We start from the raw sequence: 21,522 nt of genomic DNA, 5'->3' as shown, positions 1-21,522 counted from the left end.
ATAGATTGATATTCCTTTATTTCCACAGAACCAACAAGAAAACCCGGAAAGGAGCAATGCTCGACCCAATAAGTACAATTAATTCTACCAAAATAAACCGACATAATTAAATAAAGGAAAATAACTAATTTGCTAATCTTAACTACTCATCCTCATCGAGAAACGAAGCCCCCATACTTCAGCGGTTGCTTACTCTGCCGTTGCGACCGTGCACGTGTCATTGTCTTCATGGTCTGTTCCCTCGCCACCGTCTCGAACACCGGTTGTGGGTCTTCCGCAGTAGGTCCTTCCCCGATCTGTTCCACGGTGGTCTCCCCATCTCCTTCCATCGACGGTGATGCGGACACACCCGTATCATAGATGTAATATCCCTAAACAAGGCCTAGTTAGAAATATATTCTTTCGATATAAAATTTGTTCTAACATCTAGTTAGAAATAAACGATTTTCAAAAACGAGAAAAGAAAGGTTTTAAAACTACATGATAGTGTAAAACAATGTTGTTTAGAATAAGAATTTAATAAGAAAATAAGAGTATAAAAGAAAAACTATAAATATCAAATGATTTGGAAATGTTTGTTTATCACGAAAAAAAGATGTCTATAGTGCCCGAGTCAGGTCCAGAGGGACATCCCTTTGTGGGACTCAAGTCAGACCGCCAGCTATGCCCAAAAGCTCGGCCATGGCCTGAGATGTGCTCGGCCGACATAGAACATCGTTATGCTAGTCCGGGCCCGGAGCGGGTTAAACAGAATAGTCATCTTCCCGCGCACATGATCCAATGTGCGTATCGCTCAGGTGTGAGTCCCTCGGTTGTCCCAATACGGTCCCTAGTCCCTTAAAGGCCATCGAGCCATCGTGCAAAGCCATCGTGCCATAGGGTAAGGCCACCGTGCCAATTTTGGCCACTGTGCCATCGTGTAAGGCCATTGTGCCATCGTGAAAGGCCAACGAGCCATCTTGTAAGGCTGTTGTGCCATCCACCATGCCATAGTGCAAGGCTAGCGTGCTATAGAGCAAAGCCATCGTTCCATATGCAAGGCCACCGTGCCAATTGTGCAAGGCAATCGTGCCATATGCAAGGTCACCGTGCCATCGTATAAGGCCATCGTGCCATACCAAGGCCAATGTGCCATCTTTCCAGGCCATCGTGCCATTGTCTAAGGCCACCGTGTCATCGTGTAATACCATCGAGCCATCGTGTAAGGCTGTTGTGCCATCGTCTAAGGCCATCATGCAAGGCCACTGAGCCTCGTACTAGTCCTCCGGGCTAGGCCATCATGGAAGGCCACCGAACCCCAACTACATGATTTGTGAAAGATACGCGATTAAAGGAAAAGATGAGATGTTGATAGTTAGTCCCCGCAAGTGATTTACTTGATGTGACCATGCCCCTACATGGGCTCTACCATTTACATGATTTTTCATAATATATTTGAGTAATACATGATCAAAAAAGATGAGAGAATTTGTGGTACTTGGTGTACAGTACATCAGGTGTTACAATAGACCTATGTTCATTTTCTTATAACAATAAGTTTAGTTTTGAGTATATCAACAAACATTGCTATATAATTGAGTTTATACACAAATAAACGGTTTTTTTATACATGAAGGTTATTAGGTATATGTACACAACATAAATTTAATACTAATAAATAAGATATAGACAAATAGGGAGATAAAAAAAAATTGGTTAACTTCCACTTAGTATCTTTTTCATTCGGTTCACTGTCACCTGCCTTCTGGCTATACTCTCTTTTTAGTTGAATTCCATTCTTTTCAACCCACTTAAACGATACCGAAGATGAGTTCGTATAAAACCACTTTTCATCCACATTTGTTCTTATAACCCTTGGATTCTTTTCGCAACAATCTAGTAACTCTTGCTTGTTCTTAGTATATGTTTACACTTTGAATGCTCTAAACATGTCGATTGCATCTATTGTAGTCGAGAGGACCTGCACTTTATACTTCCTTTTCCTACCATTTGAGTCGACGACATAGAACACGAACCATATTTCGTCCACAATTGCTTTTTTGACGATAAACAGCGTCAACAAATTGTAGAGTCAAATGCAACCCCTGAAATAAGTAGTAGAAAAAACATATAACTAATATTAAAAAATCAAAACAATCGGTAAATACATAATAAATGTTTATTTTTAAATAAAATAAGTTCTTACTTCTTTATAGTTGTAGTCTTCAAATGCTTTGATCAGGTAATAACGTATGAGATCCGAATTCTGTTTATGGATAATAAATGGTATCGAATCCTTTGTCAATATCATAGGTATCTCCTTTGGAAATTCTATGAACCTTGGCTGGGATTTGTGTCCATTTCATAATATTAGAAACTGGTGTAGTCTCCCAACTATAACTAGACGCTCGCCTAATTCTTCCATATCCTTTAACCTGTTCCATATCCTTTAACCCCCAATTTTCTCCCCAAGTGCTTTGGCACCAGTAGAAATTTACACCGTTCTCGTTAGTGTCATACCTAGTAAAAACAACGGTATGATAATTGTATTTGTCAAAACTAGGAAGACAAATAGTTCTGTCCCAAATACCATCCTAAAAGTTTAACAAAATTAGATAAACTTATATATAAAAGATAAATATATAGTACTACAACATAGATAGAATGAGCAAAACCCTTACTTTAGGCCCTTAAAGCCCCTAAAAGTTAAGGCGCATAATTGTACTTAATATGATGTGTCAAACCCTTACTTTAGGTCCCTATATAGATGAATTTTTTAGTGGAAGTATAAATTGTTGTTACTTACATATTAGTCTAACATTTAGAGTTCATTCATAGAAGTAGAAAGGATTATGTACCTTAAGAGATTCGATACCCCCAACAACTGGGCCATTAACAAGAGTTTCCAGTAACTTCGGTTCATTTGCAAGAACAACCATGTGGGGATCTACTCTGACCTCATTCCTTTCCTTAAAGGAGGAAAATATGTATGATAAGAATATAGATAAATAGGGAGAACAAAAAAAAAGTTGGTTAACTTCAACTTATTATCTTTTTCTTCGTTCACTGTCACCTGCCTTCTGTCTATACTCTCTTTCTAGTTGAACTTTATTCATTTCAACCCACTTAAACGATACCGAAGTTGGGTTCGTGTAAAACCACTTTTCATCCACATTTGTTCTTATAACCCCTTGGATTCTTTTCACAGCAATCCAATAGCTCTTGCTTGGAGAGTTTACATCTGTCTTCATAAGTAAGATGTGTCCACGTTTCAATCACACTTACGGTTCCTAATGCCCATCAAATACCTGAATAAAAAGAAAAAACAGTAGGTACAAGGTCTCAACAAATATAGTTACAGTAAGAAAAAAAACAGTAGGCACAAGGTTTTCACCAATCCTAGCAAAAAAATCCACACCTAAAGATTAACAATGTGCTCACCAATATAGTCACTGTCACACCCCAACCCTTATGACTTATGTACTTACTATAAACTAAATTTAAGATTTTAAAAGAAATAATCCACACGTCAAATACAAAAACACATATATTTTATAAGCTCAAAAATCAAACATATATCAAGTACATATTTTAAAAAAAAAATTCTAAACAGTAGTGGTGGGACCTTTTCACCACTCTTTCTACTATATATTTATCTATATGCAAAAATTATGAGGAGGAGAAGGTTGTCAAAAATGCGTCAGCCGCCGACCCTTATAATAACTGTAACTCACATCAACCCACGCATCATTGATATCTTATTCCTGAAAAATATTAGTGGTTTATATGAGCCACAACTCAGTGTATATAAACCTTACCTTTAATTCCACAGCTCAACAATCAAACATATTCTTTAACTAATGTATATAACAATAACCAACAAATATTAGAATCAATTTCCTGTACATATGCATATGCCACTCTGTTCAGTTTATTATTCTGTGACAGATCAAGTCTGGTATCTGCCCGGGATTTCCATTGTATACGACTCGAAGGTCCATTTTCATTATTTGACCTTACCACGAAGGCCCCTCTTTGCATTTTGACCTTTCCACGAAGGCCCTCGCATCATATAATTCAAATATTCACTCCAATTTAACACATAGCAATCAATCACATAAAATATGTAAAATTAAAAGTGTGATTTATACACACCTGAGTCAGTCAAGATAGTGAGTTTAGGGTTTCTCCTTCGGATTCCTTATTTCACCTTCGGATTAACACTCTTGATCTTACTCTCTTGGACTGATAATTTACTGTTTTCTCCGGCTTTTTCCTTCTCTTTGCTAAATGTCGATGTCTCTAATGATATTCCTAGCTCTTGCAAAGTTAATCAATTCCCATTCCTAAATTAAGTGCCGTAGCATTTTATAGATTTTGAGGACACACGATTTTTTTTTTTTAATATATATTTCCTCCATTTTTTTTTCTTCCAAACTCACTGACTCTTACGTATATATATAAACATGCAAATGCGGTTATATAAAAATTAAATTAAACTATTGATATCAATTATGAATATTAAAATAAAAAGTAGCATGCATACTATATAGCCCATTTCTATGACATTTGTCCTATAAGATTAGTGGCACTATTAACTAGTGACCACGTATATGTTAACACATACATATATATATATATATATATATATATATATTTTAAACTATATATTATACTATTATTATTTATATCTCATTTAGGATCACTATAAATATAAATATATTTTCCATGCACTAAACACTCACATACACACACACGTATTATTACACATGTACATGTACACTTATATTTAGTAGTACTATATGATCCCATGTACGTACCTACACGTTACTACACATGCACATCCAACTATTTAAAGTTCATACATACTTTCATATATATGTATACGACAAACAATTGTGCAAATAATATTATAAATATGCAATGATAAATAAAATTATATCAATATGCAAGTTTCGAGTTAGGGATGTCACAATCACAATAAGCAAAAAACAGTAGGCACAAGGTCCTCACCAATCCTACCAAAACAATCCACACCTAAATAGTACTCTCTCTGTCCCATTAGAAATGCAACGTTTTCCTTTTTAGTTTGTCCCATTAAAAATGAAACGTTTCTAAAAATGGAAACAATACTCTCTCTACTTTTTCTTCTCTCTTACTTTACTCTATCTTCATTAACTCACAAAACAACACTACCTAAAATCCTGTGCCGAAAAGCAAATGTTGCATATTTAATGGGACGGAGGGAGTATAATAGTATATGTTAACATTTTGAATGTTCTAAACATGTCGACTGCGTATATTGTAGTCGAGAGGACCCTCACTTTCTATTCCTTTTCTTACCATTTGAGTCGACGACATAGAACACGAACCATATTTTGTCCACAATTGTTTTTTTGACGATAAACGACGTCAACAAATTGTATAGTCAAATGCAACCCCTGAAATAAGTAGTAGAAAAAACATATAACTAATACTAAAAAATTAAAACAACAGGTAAATAAATAATAAATGTTTATTTTTAATTAAAATAAGTTCTTACTTCTTTATAGTTGTAGTCTTTAAATGCTTTGATCAGGTAATCACGTATGAGATCCGACTTTCGTTTATGATCATAAATGGTATCGAATTCTTTGCCAATATCATAGGTATCTCCTTTGGAAATCCTATGAACCTTGGCAGAGATTTGTGTCCATTTGATAATATTAGAAACTGGTGTAGTCTCCCAACTGTAACTAGACGCCCGCCTAATTCTTTCATATCCTTTAAACCGTTCCATATCCTTTAACCCCCCAATTTTCTACCTAAGTGCTTTGGCACCGGTAGAAATTTACACCGTTTTCGTTAGTGTCATATCCAGTAAAAACAAATGTATGGTAGTTGTATTTGTCAAAACTAGGAAGACAAATAGTTCCGTCCCAAATACCATCCTAAAAGTTTAACAAAATTAGAAAAACTTACACATAAAAGATAAATATATAGTACTACAATATAGATAAAATGGGTCAAACCCTTACTTTAGGCCCCTAAAAGTTAAGGCGCATAATTGTACTTAATATTATATGTCAAACCCTTACTTTAGGTCACTAGATAGATGATTTTTTTTAGTGGAAGTATAAGTTGTTACTACATATTAGTCTAACATTTAGTACTTTAAGAGATACAATATCTTTACTAAACAGAATACCCCCAACAACTGAGCCATTAACAAGAGTTTCCAGTAACTTCGACTCATTCGCAGGAACAACCATGTGGTGATCTACTCTGACCCCATTCCATTCCTTAACGGAGGAAAATATGTATGATAAGAATATAGACAAATAGGGGAAAAAAAAATTTGGTTCTTTAAACTATTTATACCTTTTTCTTCGGTTCACAACTACCAAGTAGTGACTTCCACTTATTATCTGATGAAAGTGTGTTTTTGTATTCATTCGACTTCTTCTCAATCACAATATACACACCCTATTTAAATAGGCTAGGGATTACCCATATATGCTAAGATTTACCCTAGTCACAAAATCAGGAATTATACTAATTTCCTAATTACCGTGAACTACAAAATCTTCTCACCCCTTAATTGATTTTCCTTTCTAACACTCCCCCTCAAGTTAAGTAATGGGTCACACATTCTTAACTTGCCCAATACTTCATGAAAGTTCCTTCCATCTACAGCCTTCGTAAGGATATCTGCCAGTTGATCTTCAGATCTCACAAAAGGAAGCTCTACAGTCTTGGCTTCTATATTGTCTTTGATGAAATGCCGATCCACCTCGACGTGCTTTGTACGGTCATGCTGAACTGGGTTTTCAGATATACTGATTGCTGCCTTGTTGTCACAAAACAATTTGCACGACTTCTGCGAATTGAGGCTTAGTTCGGTCATTAATTTCCTCAACCACAGGATTTCAGTCAACCCACTCTTAATCCCTCTGAACTCTGCCTCGGCGCTCGACAAAGCAACTACTTTCTGTTTCTTGCTTCGCCATGTGACAAGATTTCCTCCTACAAATGTGAAATACCCAGCCGTAGATTTTCGGTCATTTGGGTTACCTGCCCAGTCAGCATCCGTAAAACCATGAATCTCCAAGTGGCCGTGGTTTTCGAACAAAATTCCATGGCCTGGCGTCCCTTTCAGGTATCGGACAATCCTCAAAGCTGCTTCCCAGTGTGCAACTTGGGGTGCATGCATAAACTGACTTACTACACCGACTGCATAAGCAATGTCAGGCCTGGTGTGGGAAAGGTAGATCAGTTTCCCAACCAAGCGCTGGTATCTCGTGCGGTGAGTTGGTTCTGCTCCTTCAACTATCCGCAAGCCATGATTCTGAACCATAGGTGTGTCGGCCGGCTTACACTCCATCAATCCTGTTTCTGCCAATAGGTCAAGCACATACTTCCGTTGACTTATAAAAATTCCTTTCCTTGATCTCAGCACCTCAATTCCCAGAAAATATTTGAGTAGTCCTAAGTCTTTCATTTGGAACTCCGCAAATAGATTCTTCCTTATCTGTTTTATTTCTTCTTCATCATCACCAGTGAGAATCATGTCATCTACATAGATAATCAGACACGTAATCTTCCCTTCTCTCTTCTTCAGAAACAACGTGTGGTCAGAGTTGCTCTGCCTGTACCCGTATTTCTTCATAGCTTCTGTGAATCTCCCAAACCATGCTCTTGGCGACTGTTTTAGCCCATACAGTGTTCTCTGCAACTTGCAAACCTTCCCTCCTGTAAATTCTCCAGTAAACCCCGGAGGGGCATCCATATAAACCGGCTTCTTGAGCTCCCCATGCAAGAAGGCGTTCGTTACGTCGAACTGATGCAACGGCCATTCTCTGGTTGCTGCTATTGCAAATAGCACCCGAATAGTGCTCATCTTCGCCACAGGTGAGAATGTCTCGGCGTAGTCAACTCCATAGGTCTGAGTGTATCCCTTGGCTACTAGCCTTGCTTTATACCGTTCAATTGACCCATCTGGCCTCCTCTTGATGGTGAAGACCCATCGACACCCTACTGTTCGAACTCCATCCGGTTTCAGACATATTTCCCAGGTGTTGTTTTTCATCAAAGCCTGCATCTCTACTAGCATTGCTTCCCTCCAGTGTGGAATTTTCATAGCCTCTTCGGCTGTTTGGGGCAATTCTTCCTCCTCATAGAGGGCTGCTTCGAATGCCCTTGCCATCTCAGTTAAATTTGCCTTTGCCAGATTCGCCATAGAATATCTGCCTTTGCTGGTCCTTTCAGGACTATATCTCTTTGCTGGGATTCCCCGAGTACTTCTAAAAGGAAGTACATAGCGGCCTGTATCACCATCAATGGCTGCATTCTCGCCCTCATCTACACCAGAATTGTTAGAGGAAATAACTGTACTTTCTGAGCTTGGTTCAAGAATTACCTCGAATATCACTGGAGGAGGACTAGAATCAGACGTAGACGATTGAGGAGGCTCCACAGCAGATGTGACTGGCTCGGCGATGACACTAGCTTGTTCTGTTAGTTCCACGATTGAGTTGCTTGATTGTGGCACACGCAAATTAAGGGGTCTAATTATTTCACATTCCCCCTGAAGATTATAACTCTCCCCCTGACCCCGAGTTTGGGTGTGATAAAAATATTCACTCTCCAAAAAATTACAATTCATGGTTGTTATAATTTTTCGAGACCCCGGGTCATAGCACCGATACCCTTTCTGATTTATCCCATACCCCAAAAAAACACATTTTATTGCACATGCAGAAAATTTGTTCCTTTCATGTTTTGGCACATGCACATAAACCGAGCAACCAAAGATTTTAAGCGGAAGTGCGAGAGGTGTAGGAATATCAGTTAGGGATGAGAGAGTTTGCAAAGGTGTTTTCATACCTAGTATTTTAGTAGGCAGTCTATTAATCAGGTAGACGGCAGTAGCAACTGCTTCAGGCCAGAGGAATTTAGGCACATTTGAGTCAAAGAAAAGGGCCCGTGTAACTTCTAGGATTATCCGATTCTTCCTTTCGGCTACACCATTCTATTCGGGCGTGTAGGGGCACGAGGTTTGATGAATTAAACCCTTCTCCTTAAAAAATTCTGACATATCTTTGTTAACGAATTCCCTGCCATTGTCAGACCTAAGGGTTTTGACTGTTGTTTGAAATTGTGTTTGGATCATAGTAAAGAACTGAGTAAATTTTTCAAAAACATCAGATTTATTCTTCAAAAAATATACCCATGTCAATCTAGTGCAATCATCCACAAAAATCAAAAAATATTTGAAACCATGATCACCACTAATAGGGGCCGGACCCCAAACGTCAGCATGCACTAAAGAGAAAATATCCTTAACACGAGTATCATTTGATCGAAAAGACTGTCTGTGATTTTTTGCCAACACACATGACTCGCAAGTAATATCTTTAAACTGAGAAAACTTTGGAAAAAGAATTTTTAAATAACCCGAAGATGGATGTCCCAATCTACGATGCCACAGCCAAGCTTCCCGATTCACAGATCCGTGAGCAAGCATCGCGGTGCCACCTTGTTGAGCAATCTCATCTACGTAGTAGAGGCCTTGACGCTCAGTGCCACGCCCAATTATCCTCCTCGTCCTGATATCCTGTAATACACAAAAGCTTGGATGCATCAGTAAAGTACAGTTTAATTCTTTCGTCACATGGCTAATGGACATGAGTTTATGAGATAATTTGGGCACATAAAGGCAGTTTTTGAGTTTCAGGGTAGGAGAAATTTCAATAGTCCCACTCCCACTCACAGCAGTCAACTCTCCATCTGCAGTTTGTATTTGACTTTTTGACCCCTCACATAAATCAGTGAAATCCTTTTTATCATAAGACATAGTATCAGTAGCCCCACAGTAAAAAATCCACCCACTCTCCTTAGGGTCGTTTCTACTTTGAGCTATACATGCAATAGGGATACGTTGCAAGGGGGCAAACCGGTTTGGAGTACAAAAAGACTTTTCATGTAATTTAGGGGCTGAATTTCGAATTTTAGAGAGCTGGGGTCCTAACTGCATATATTTGGAATTATGGGGAGCATGATATAAATATTCTGGTTGATGGGGTTTTCTTTTTGCAAGGTTAATATTTGAGGGATCAATCTGCAAAAGAAATTTGGGATTAGGATTCAAGAATCCTAATCCGTTACCTCCCATCGACCCGCCGCCCCCTTTCCTTTCTGCAAAAGATGCTCCGCCGATTCCGGTGGTCTCGCCGGATCTTCCGCCACCTCCGACATCCCCTATTCTCCCACGAGTGTTGGTGGCATCCTGGTTGCACACTCCCTGTAGGAATAGCCCGACGCCCCTGCCACCTCCACCGCCGCTGCCTTCCTCCATTCCGATGGCCAGCCTCGCCTTCGCCTTTTGATTCTCGTCCCACCACTTAGGGAAACTAAGGAGGAGGAAGCATGATTCTCTGGTATGTTTTTGTCTACCACAGTGGGAGCACCACAATTTTGATTTGTCTGGTTTGAATCCTCCTCCTCTGCGATTGGGTCGGCGGCTCGCGGTGGCGGTGGTTGACTCCGGGCAATGAATCCTAGCCCCACTCCGCCCGATGATGAGTCCTCGTTGGTTGCGACAGTCGGAGAGTCCGAGTTTGCTGCCGGTGGCATGATTTTGAGCCGAGTAGCCTCTCGTTTCACTCGTCCGTACGCGATTTCGGCTGAGGGCAGTGGATGCTCTTTGAGGATGTCGCGCCTAATCGCATCGTATCGTTCGTTCAATCCGGTGAGAAACTTGAACAAGCGTCTCGTTCCCATTCGTTTATAGCCCTTCGCTCCTGGTTCCGTTGGCGCCGGTATTCCTGTGAGATGCCAGAGTGCTCGTCTGCCTCCACTGGCTATTCTCTTCAGTTTCTGCCAAAGGGGGTAAGTGGATCCGTTGAGCTTGACTGCCAGAGTAACGTTTTTACTCATTCTTAATCTTGAATCATCGTTGATGTTGGGTTTGTCCTCCTTGTTGTCTCCTTGATCTGTCATGGCCGAGATTTAGTATTCTCAGGCTATGATGATTTTGTTCTGAGCCTTTGCTCTGGTACCATGATGAAAGTGTGTTTTTGTATTCATTCGACTTCTTCTCAATCACAATATACACACCCTATTTAAATAGGCTAGGGATTACCCATATATGCTAAGATTTACCCTAGTCACAAAATCAGGAATTATACTAATTTCCTAATTACCGTGAACTACAAAATCTTCTCACCCCTTAATTGATTTTCCTTTCTAACATTATCTTTTTCTTTCGGTTCACTGTCATCTGCATTCTGCCTATACACTCTTTCTAGTTGAATTCCATTCTTTTCTACCCACTTAAACGATACCGAAGTTGGGTTCATGTAAAACCACTTTTCATCCACATTTGTTCTTATAACCCCTTGGATTCTTTTCGCAACAATCCAATAGCTCTTGCGTGGAGAGTTTACATCTGTCTCCATAAGTAAGATGTGTCCACGATTCAATCACACTTACGGTTATTAATGCCCATCAAATACCTAAATGAAAAGAAAAAAAAAAGATTGAGACAATAAATACATATATTATACAGGTTAAATAAATTGTAACAACCCCTACTTACTACTTAGAGCTGGGTCGATACGGTGTATTGTACCAAAAAAATTATATTGATTTTTAGAGAAAGGATAGTACTACAGGCTAAACATTTTTTTATCCTTATCCTAGATGTAAAGTAATTCTATGATTCCCTTATTCCCTATTTAACTGTTAATATAACAACCACACTGGATTTATTTTCTTATTAACGTGCTATATTTAGGTTTTCTATCTTCTCCTCCCAAAAATGCAGTCATTCTTGATATAATCTCATTTTCTACCATTTCTCATTTTATTATATGACAATTAAAGTGGACAAATGTCATCTAAACAATAATACACATGCTATTTCACTTTTCTAGACTTTTCTTTCATATTATCACACTTTTGAATTTGCTAGACAAACTTATCTTCAATCTTTTAATTTTGTAGTTATTCTTTAAAACAATTGACTCAGCATACATTTTTTTTCTTTTGTTTCTAAATATAACTAAGTAGACTAAGTTGCCTTGAAATTTTAAAATCATAATCTTATAAAAATTATCAGTTATATTTATTAATTACCATTATTTTATTTTCAAAATTATTCGCCGAAAACCTGATTTCCCGATTGTCTAATCGGAAAATTAATTTCTGTCTAAGGTGTTACATGAATACTAGAGCAATAAAATGCTCTAAATAATCCAAAAAAAACACTTACCGGCTCCTTGATCTACAATTAGTGACATGATTTCACTATCAAGATGTCATGCCATGTATAGTGGCAGCTTAGTCGGTACCATGCAAATTTCAAATTTGGATAATTTAGTTTATTCATGTAAACAATCAATTAGCAAACATATGATTTTGTTAATAAATTACTTACCACACGTGGCCGTGAAACTAGTTGTGTCATGTCTGTAATTTGAGAAAAGATTAATAAATTACTTACCACACGTGGCCGTGAAACTAGTTGTGTCATGTCTGTAATTTGAGAAAAGAGTGTCTGTAATTAGTAACCATTTTTGGCCGTCCACAAAAAATAGAGCACATTTATTTATGGAAAGTTTTTAACAAATAATAATCCTACACATCATGACACTAACACCACTTCTTACTTACTTTTTCTCCTTGTCTCTTATTTTTTTCCCTTTTCTCTTACTTTACCGATTCTACATTAAAACTCATGCCATACACCAGTTGCCCTATTTTATGTGGACGGACAAAGTATATTTTTATGAAAAAAAATTACTAGTTTATATTGCCTTATAATATTCTATCTCGATCAAAATAATGGAATAATTCCATGTGTTAGAACAGTAAATCAATCAATTTATATTTTCTTTTGTTATTCTTTTAATTTATTGATTTTATAAAGAAGATTCACTTTACATAAAATTTTAAGATATAAAATATCTTTAAATAGAAATATATATAACTAAGAGTAATATAGACTGTGGAGGTCTTGTACATACATGCACAATGACGGCTGGTCATGTAGATTGATTTTCGACATGTAGGTTAATTCTTGACTAACTTAAGTTTAGTTTTTAGGATTTAATCTTTGTCAAATCCGAATTCAATATACATGTGTACGTATATACACAGTGACGGCTGGTCATGTAGGTTGATTTTCAACATGTAGGTTAATTCTTGACTAATTTAATAAGTTTAGTTATTAGTACGATTTAATCTTTGTCAAATCCGAATTTAATATACATGTGGGGTCCCGTAACCCGTACGTATAGACACAATGACGGTTGGTCATGTAGGTTGATTTTCAACATGTAGGTTAATTCTTGACTAATTTAATAAGTTTAGTTTTTAGTAGGATTTAATCTTTGTCAAATCCGAATTTAATATACCTGTGGAGGTCCCGTACGTACAGACACAGTGACGGCTGGTCATGTAGGTTGATTTTCGACATGTAGGTTATTTATTGACTAATTTAATAAGTTTAGCTTCTAGTAGGATTTAATCTTTGTCAAATCCGAATTTAATATACATGTGGAGGTCCCGTACGTACAGACACAGTGACGGTTGGTCATGTCGGTTGATTTTCGACATGTAGGTTAATTATTAATTAATTTAATAAGTTTAGTGTTTAGTAGGATTTAATCTTTGTCAAATCCGAATTTAATATACATGTGGAGGTCTCGTACGTACAGATACAGTGACGGCTGGTCATGTATGTTGACTTTCGACATGTAGGTTAATTCTTGACTAATTTAATAAGTTTTGTTTTTAGGATTTAATCTTTGTCAAATCCGAATTTAATATACTTGTGGGGTCCCGTACGTATAGACACAGTGACGGCTGATCATGTAGGTTGATTTTCGACACGTAGGTTAATTCTTGACTAATTTAATAAGTTTAGTTTTTAGTAGGATTTAATCTTTGTCAAATCCGAATTTAATATACATGTGGAGGTCCCGTATGTAGAGCCACAGTGACGGCTGGTCATTTAGGTTGATTTTCGACATGTAGGTTAATTCTTGACTAATTTAATAAGTTTAGTTTTTAGGATTTAATTTTTGTCAAATCCGAATTTAATATATATGTGGAGGTCTCGTACGTATAGACACAATGACGACCGGTCATCATGTAGGTTGATTTTTGACGGTAGTAGATTTTGGATGTAGGTTAATTTTTGACTAATTTAATAATTTTAGTTTTTAAGATTTAATCTTTGTCAAAAAAAATTTTATGTCAAATATTCTTATACTTTGTCAATAAATTTAGGTTATATATCTTCTTTATATAAGTTGTGGGATTTTAAGACTCATACTAGCTAGTATTTCATTCTTTATATTCACATATAGTTTCTTTATATTCACATTAGTTTCTCCTCAATTTAGCTATAGGAGCTATTTTATATTTTGAAAATAATAAAGCTAAATTTAATCTTTATATATTTCTGTTGAAAATGGAAAATAAGAACTTAATTTAATTGTTTGCTAGCTGCCGTCACTAACGCGACACTGTTTGTTGCCGACCGAGATTTAGTTCCTCCGGCCTCCGCTTCCGCCTCTTCCTTCCTCTCTCCTAGCGCAGCTGATCCTAAGTTACCTCCACCGCCACCGTCCGTTGATAGGATTGAATTTAAAAAACTTCCTCCATTTGAAGTTTATTCCTTCCTCTTTCTGATAATATAAAATTTTCATATAGCTTTGAGTCTTTGACCATTGAGACAACCACGTATTTTCCTGCTCAAGCTGACTAGAACTGAAATTGAACAATTTTTTAGGGAAATGTTTTTTAAAATTGATTGTAAATTTGATTAGGTTGAGTGTTTGTTTGAAAATTACCTTGGTATTTCAGGTTTTGTGAGGGCAGATGATCAATAACAAGATCAGAAGTCTAATAAGCTCTGGATTTTTCATATTGAAAATCTACGTAATTATACAATATGATTAATTCTGATTCCTCAAGATAAAATTTCAGATAGCACGGTCATCACCATTAATTGGCATGAGAAAGCTTTATTCATCACAGATTAGTAGGCTGATATTGGATAATGGAGAAAGAACTCTCTAGATAAATCACTATTTTGTAATTTATATCAAAGCCTAGTGTTTTCACTTTTCAGATTCCGCCAGTTAATGGACAAAGAACTCTCTGGATAAATTATTATTAGACTACAACTGCTATAAGAGTTCGCTTTAATGTCATTTTGTAATCTCTTTCATGTTTAGATATTGGACTTGACAGATCATGTTCGAACTTCGTACAAAGTGTTTCTCACCTTATTTGGAAAGGCAGAACTTGTCTCTCGCTGCTGCTGTTTTAATAGTATAATTTCTGACTTTATAATTCCAAATAATGAAAGGTTTTGTTTAATTATCAGGTAGATGCAATTTGTATCCTTGTGAAGGAATATATGACAATCCATTGCTATATGAGAAAGGTCAAATATCTAAATCTGCAGAGTTGGATTTGAATAATTTTGGATTTAAAGATGAGGTGAGGACATTTTAGTTTTCTTATTATAAATGTCACCATTTTTTCTCTCCTGTATTTTTCTTTTTAAGGTGGGGAAAGAAGTTGAACTATGCCAGCGCTCTAGCTAGAGATGGAGTTTATGATGTCACTAAACGTTACATGAAAAAATGGCATAAGGTACTACAATATCATTCCTTATATGTGCATTTTCCTTCCATTTAGACAATATGGACTACATTATCTTTATAAGTTTATTTAGAGACTTTATATTGCAGGTTGTATCATATTTGACACCTCAAGAGAAATGCATAGGAGCTTTCGCTATGAGATGATCATAGAACATCATGAGTGTGAGAGAGGAGGCAAAAGACCAGAGCTTTTCATTATATAACTCTCAATATCACTCATAAATTTAAAACAAGAAATTCATGGAGTACTATTTTTAAAATTATTTTCTAAACACAAAAATTATATAATGCCATAATATCAAAATCAATTCTCTTTATGCAATACATATAGAAAAATGATTTTTTGACATGACATGTCTATTTCATATGACTATATATCGGTGACCCTGTTAATAGGGTCACATGCAAAAAACAAAAAAGTTAGTAATAAAATGATTATAAAATAAAAGTAGGGGGTCATGCCACATGTCACCACAGTACTGGTTACTTAGTAAGTACATTTTTAAATTTAAATTGTTGTATCTATGTGTTGTAATTATTTTATAATTCTAATCTTATTTAATTTACTACCTATATTGTTATTGCGATGTTCTATACATGCCACATTAAATATATTCGGACATAAACTAATTTTTCTTTTATATATTTTGTAAATTTAAATTTATTATAAATTTGATATTGATTTAAAATATAAAAAAAAATATTTAGTTAGGTTGGTTGGGTTAGGGGCTGTGTGTGTGGATGTGAGAGAAATGACTATTTTTATAATGATATTTTATACCCTAGAAAGTAGCAGTACAAGTTTACATGCTCCGTAATAGGGTGTGTTATATTGTTAACTCCCTCTTAAATTGCTAAATATAACTCATTGATAGACATGGGATCATTAAATTAAGGTACAAGATTATTCACTCACGAATATCAAATGCCGTCTAAAAAAATTGTCAATTAATAAAAAGTTAGTTATAAGTAACTTTTAAAAAATATCTTAAAATTTTAAATGATTATAACTATCTCAATTTAAATTATTTTTTCACACAACACATGTCAAATTAAAGATAATTTTATAAGGATTCTAACGAGATTTCACTTACATGTGTTCCGATGTCAAAATTTGAAAACAAAAATTAAATTTTCGTATTTTTGTTATAGCAGGTTAATGTCAACATACCTATGATAATATATCAATGCAATACATATAAAATGTCAATATTAAATTATATTGACATATTCAATTAATTGTATTGATATGTTTAATACACTATATTGACGTTTTGATCTAAAATCATAATTTTAGTAGTTTTCTTATCTTTCTAAATTTAAAAAAATAATAAAATGAAATTATATATGGCAATTTATAAACCACTAGATTTTCACCAATCTCATAATTTTAAATTAGTCATAGTTAATAATTAAAAATTGAGTTAGCAATTTAGCCCCTTCCCCTCCATAATTTATTAAGATAAGAGTATCAAAGTAACATTACGACTCATTTACTACTCATAATGCTAGTACTTACTTATTTTACGGTTGTTCACTTATTTTTTAACTATTTTTTATGACTGATTACGGAATTAATTTACATTAGTCATCATTATTTGATAGACATCATTGACTCATTGTGTTTTTACTATTTGAATCGAAATTGCAAATGGAAATTAAGGAATTTCATGGAAATATTATTTTTTGTTGGAAAAATATAGTGTCATAGTTGACTCGGACAATGAAAACATACCTGTAAATAATTTTACACCTTCAAAAAATATTTCTTGCTGAAAAAGGCAAATCAACAATCCATATTCCATCAAAACCCTGCCAGTCGTCGTCACTCCTCTCATCAGTAATGCCGCAGTAAAATACTTAATCATCCTAGCTTCTAATCTCCCCCATTTTCGATTGGTTCATTGTCGTTTGAACTCGTGTAATTGTTAGGAAGAAAAATCCATGGCTTCCTGCATTCGTATGATTCAATCTGGAATCCGATTGTCGAAATTTCGAGGCATTAATTCTGTTTCAATGATGAATTCGACAGTCTCCAGTCGCACATTTTCGTCGAATTCGCCCAATCAAAGCCCTGTATATCTCTTTGACACTCTTGCATTGGTAACTCTCTCTCTCTCTCTCACCTTTTATTGAATTATTGTTTGAACTGATTAGAATTGACCTGAGGTTTGGAGAGGTAAAGATGAACTTTGAAAATCACTCGGATCCTTTGTTATATTAATAATTTTGATCCTTTATTTCAATATGCAAAATAACTAGCTCGTATGCATTTGCTCTGCTTCGACTCTGTGTGCTAATGTATGTCGTCAAACGTATTGTTTTACTCTGCTGCCAAAAACGTAGTGTTTATTTTGCTCTATTTCATCTCTACAATGTTTAAAGTCAGTGTTACTATATCCAATTACCACTGTTCTTGAGGAATAAAAGCTATTTATATCATGAAGTTTGTCAAATTCAGGTAAGTCTCATTAGGATTGAAGCTGAAATATTAAATTACAAAGTTTCATTTCTTGTCAATTGTGTCATCCGTGCAAAAAGCTCAAAACGACATTGTTTCATTAAAGACACGAAAATATTTATTTTTGTGAAACTATGCTCGTTTTGAGCATTGCCAAAAGAAGCTGTTTATACACGGATTAGACAATAAATAAATATTGAAATTTTGTGATTTAATATTTGTTTACAAACCTTGAGTGATTTGAATTGCTATAATCCCTACTCTTTATAATATAATCATATGGTGACTGATCTTGAGTTAACTGAAGTTATGTTATAAAAGAGAATTTCTAATACCTTTGCATGGCGGCTTTTGTAGGAACTTTGTATTATTAGCACATTATGGTTATTTGTTGATGTCTTTTGTAATATTTGATACACACTCTCTCTCTAACTGTGGGCAGATTAGGAGCTTAGAAGCACAAGGCATCCATACAAAGCAGGCAGAGGCTATAACATCTCAAATGACTTTAGTTCTTAATGTTAGCATGGAATACATATTGCAAAACGTCGCCTCAAAATCTGAGATGCAGAAAGTAAGATGTTACAGTGCTTTGAAACATATAGTATAGCATATATTTGTGATTTGAGTTGAATTTGTTTTTGTAGGTTGTGATGGCAACTGAAACAAATCTTGTAAAGTTGAAGTCTGAAGTGCAAAGTTACATGGTAATAAACTGTTAATTGGCTTAGCACTGATCTAAGTATATTTTGCAATATTTAATATTTAAGCATGAAATTATAAGCAGTGTGAAGAACTATTTAGTCATGCGATGCTCTACTTTTTGTGACGCAGGACAACAATTCTTCGTCTTTGCAAGGTGAAGATGCAAAGATCCGAAACGATATTACCAAATTACATGGTGAACTAAGGTTCCTCTCTTATTCAAACTTTTGTGTGTGCTTATAGTTTCAGACAAGTAAGTTGTATCTGATCAATGACCACTTTTTTCAATTAGGCATGAGATTGACAAAGTTACTTCTGCACAACGTTTGGATTTGAATCTTGAAAGAAGGTAAGAACTCCTAATTCTGTTTCTTGTTTACTTTAGCCTACCATCAAGAAGATACTAGTATAACTCGATATTTTTTTGTGTTTTGCGACATTTGATTTGATCACAAACCAGACGCGTCGATGGGGAGCTTAGTGATATGAGGGCTAGAACCACTGATATCTCCAACCAGCTCAATAATGTGAGGTTTTACTCCAATAGGGGCTGATTTCCAGAAATAACATAATGTTTATCCATGTTAAAAAACAAAAATTACACTTCTTTTACAATGTTGCAACTAACGTGTTAATTTGTAGGCTGTGATGGCAAATGAAACAAGTTTTGTGAAGTTGAAGTCTGAAGTGCAAAGTTCCCTTGTAAGAGAAACTGATTACTGCATTTTGCAGTTTTAAGAGCATAAAATAGTCAGAATATTTTTATATCGCTGATCTTATTGTTTTCCCATCGCTTTCTAATGCAGGATCAGAAGTTCTCCCCATTGCAAAGCAAGGGTGAAAAGCTTCAAAATGATATCGAGAAATTAAGTGGTGAACTAAAGTTTGTTTCTAATTCGATTGAACTCTGACTTCATTTTTTAAGCTATTATTTCGCACAATGTTCGTTCAATTAATTCCCACTTTTTCCTAATAGGCATGAGATTGAAAAGATTACTGCAGCACAACGTTTGGATTTGAATCTTGAGAAAAGGTAAGAACCAATCTTTAATTGTTGCATCATTTCTATATATTCCTTTTCCCACAACATTTTGTAATTTCTACTCATTACTGCAATATGATAACTTGTTTTAGAAAATGTTGTTAGATTGAGCTCATGACTTTTAAGTTATGAGATCGGTTATTCTTCAACTTTAAATCTATTTCGTCGCTGTGGACTTTTTCTTTGCTATATTTGACTACATGGTGTATAAATTCAGGCGCATCGATGACAAGTTTTCGGATGTGAGGGCTGAAATTACTCATCTGACAAACAAGCTTACTGAAACGAGGGCTGAGCTCACCAATCTCTCCAGCAATTTCGACCGGAAACTTGAAATTGTAAGGATTTGTTTTAATTTTGTTCCAAAATATAATTATATGATATTGAACTTATTTTAAAAAGAACATAATATTCAAAATGGACTATTTTTTTGGTGACAGGCAACTCTTGCAATGAAGGCTGATCTAGCAACAAATAAGAGCGATATCACCAAATACTTTCTAGGGGCCATTTTCTCCTCATCTGCTTTTTGCATTGGAATATTATATCGTCTGTTTTCCAAACCATAAGGTACTGATCTATTATTGGAGTTTTTGTCTTTTTTGAAGCCTATTTTTAAATATATATTATAATTTATTTTGAAATGTATTTTTGCCGGTGGCCGCTTTGGTTTACAGAAGAAAGAGATTTTGACAGTAACCATTTCCATTACAATCCAACTGATTTGAATAATCCTTTGTTAGAGAGTTTATTTTAGGTAGTCACTATGTTGTTTGTATTTTCTAATTTCACTAGAACTTTCGTAATCGTCCCACAATTCAGATTCCATCAATCCATGGAAAATTTGCCACAATTTTAATTTGGTTCATCCACAAAAAAATTGTGAGTTTAAAGTGTGACATTTATTCAATCCACACGCACACACTGGCAATAGTATTTTGAAAAGCGTGAATTACATTTTTAGGCTCTATACTTTCAGCGACAAACATTTGCGGTCCATATACTTGCAAAATATCATTTGCGGTCTCCATACTATACCAATTGCTCGTTTCAGGTGCTTTTTCACTTTTTGACCAAATTTTAGGACAAAAACACCCCCAAAAGTCTAAAGGACATTTTTGTACACTCACCTCCAAAAATAGGTACTTATTTTGATATTTATGTTAATTTAGATACTTTAACCGTGATTTATATTTTATTCAAATATTTTTTGTTTGGATTGGTTATAGTATAAAATATATGCATAGTTTTAATCTTGGATTTTAACTTGATAAATTCGATTTATTATAAAGCACATATTCTATTTCCTCAAACTAAGATGAATCAATTAAAATGAAATTTATAAAAAAAAATGATTCACATTATAAAAATATTTAGAAATCTTTAAAATATTGTGGCTTTTAAGCACAACTAATTTAATAATATATTAATATTTCAAAAGTATAGAGTAATAGCAATTAAAAATAACATTATATTGGTGTTGGTTCTTTTTTGCCAACTAGGTTGCTTCTTCCTGAAGCTCAAAATCATTTTAATTTCTGTAAGTTACTCTCACAGATTCAGCCCTTCTCATTCATTCAACAATGACCATTTACTCTCCTGCAGAATTTCTACAAGGGCTAAACATAATTTGTAAAATTTGAAGAAGAAAAACTGGAAAAAATAAAATAAAA

At 35.1% G+C, this 21,522-nt stretch overlaps 2 protein-coding genes across 5 annotated transcripts; one reads left to right on the top strand and one right to left on the bottom strand.

Annotated features, from left to right (window-relative positions):
* Positions 1–1,815: 1,815 nt before the first annotated feature.
* Positions 1,816–4,411, bottom strand: LOC125190769. 4 transcript variants are annotated; one of them, XR_007170957.1, is made up of 5 exons: positions 4,135–4,411; positions 3,018–3,287; positions 2,838–2,948; positions 2,186–2,499; positions 1,816–2,084 (listed from the first exon to the last, which is right to left on the bottom strand). XR_007170957.1 is itself a non-coding variant. In XM_048088168.1 (4 exons), exons 2-4 carry the CDS (start codon positions 3,228–3,230, stop codon positions 1,983–1,985), a joined length of 387 nt encoding a protein of 128 aa, XP_047944125.1. In that variant the 5' UTR covers positions 3,231–3,287; positions 4,135–4,411; the 3' UTR covers positions 1,816–1,982. The 4 variants fall into 4 exon arrangements, 1 of the variants encoding a protein (XP_047944125.1); XR_007170958.1 differs by having other exon boundaries at positions 3,024–3,287; XR_007170959.1 differs by having other exon boundaries at positions 3,053–3,287.
* A 13,014-nt stretch (positions 4,412–17,425) lies between these two features.
* On the top strand, positions 17,426–20,702 carry LOC125190758 (mitochondrial calcium uniporter regulator 1-like). The gene is made up of 12 exons (XM_048088147.1): positions 17,426–17,744; positions 18,545–18,676; positions 18,750–18,809; positions 18,937–19,013; positions 19,100–19,156; positions 19,268–19,334; positions 19,450–19,509; positions 19,614–19,690; positions 19,784–19,840; positions 20,067–20,187; positions 20,290–20,418; positions 20,506–20,702. The coding sequence occupies exons 1-11, from the start codon at positions 17,586–17,588 to the stop codon at positions 20,416–20,418; spliced, it is 996 nt and encodes a 331-aa protein (XP_047944104.1). The 5' UTR covers positions 17,426–17,585; the 3' UTR covers positions 20,506–20,702.
* The last annotated feature ends 820 nt before the right edge of the window (positions 20,703–21,522 follow it).

Source organism: Salvia hispanica, chromosome 5, assembly GCF_023119035.1.
Source record: "Salvia hispanica cultivar TCC Black 2014 chromosome 5, UniMelb_Shisp_WGS_1.0, whole genome shotgun sequence".
Classification (NCBI taxonomy): Eukaryota; Viridiplantae; Streptophyta; class Magnoliopsida; order Lamiales; family Lamiaceae; genus Salvia; species Salvia hispanica.
This window is presented reverse-complemented; position numbering and strand designations above follow the sequence as displayed.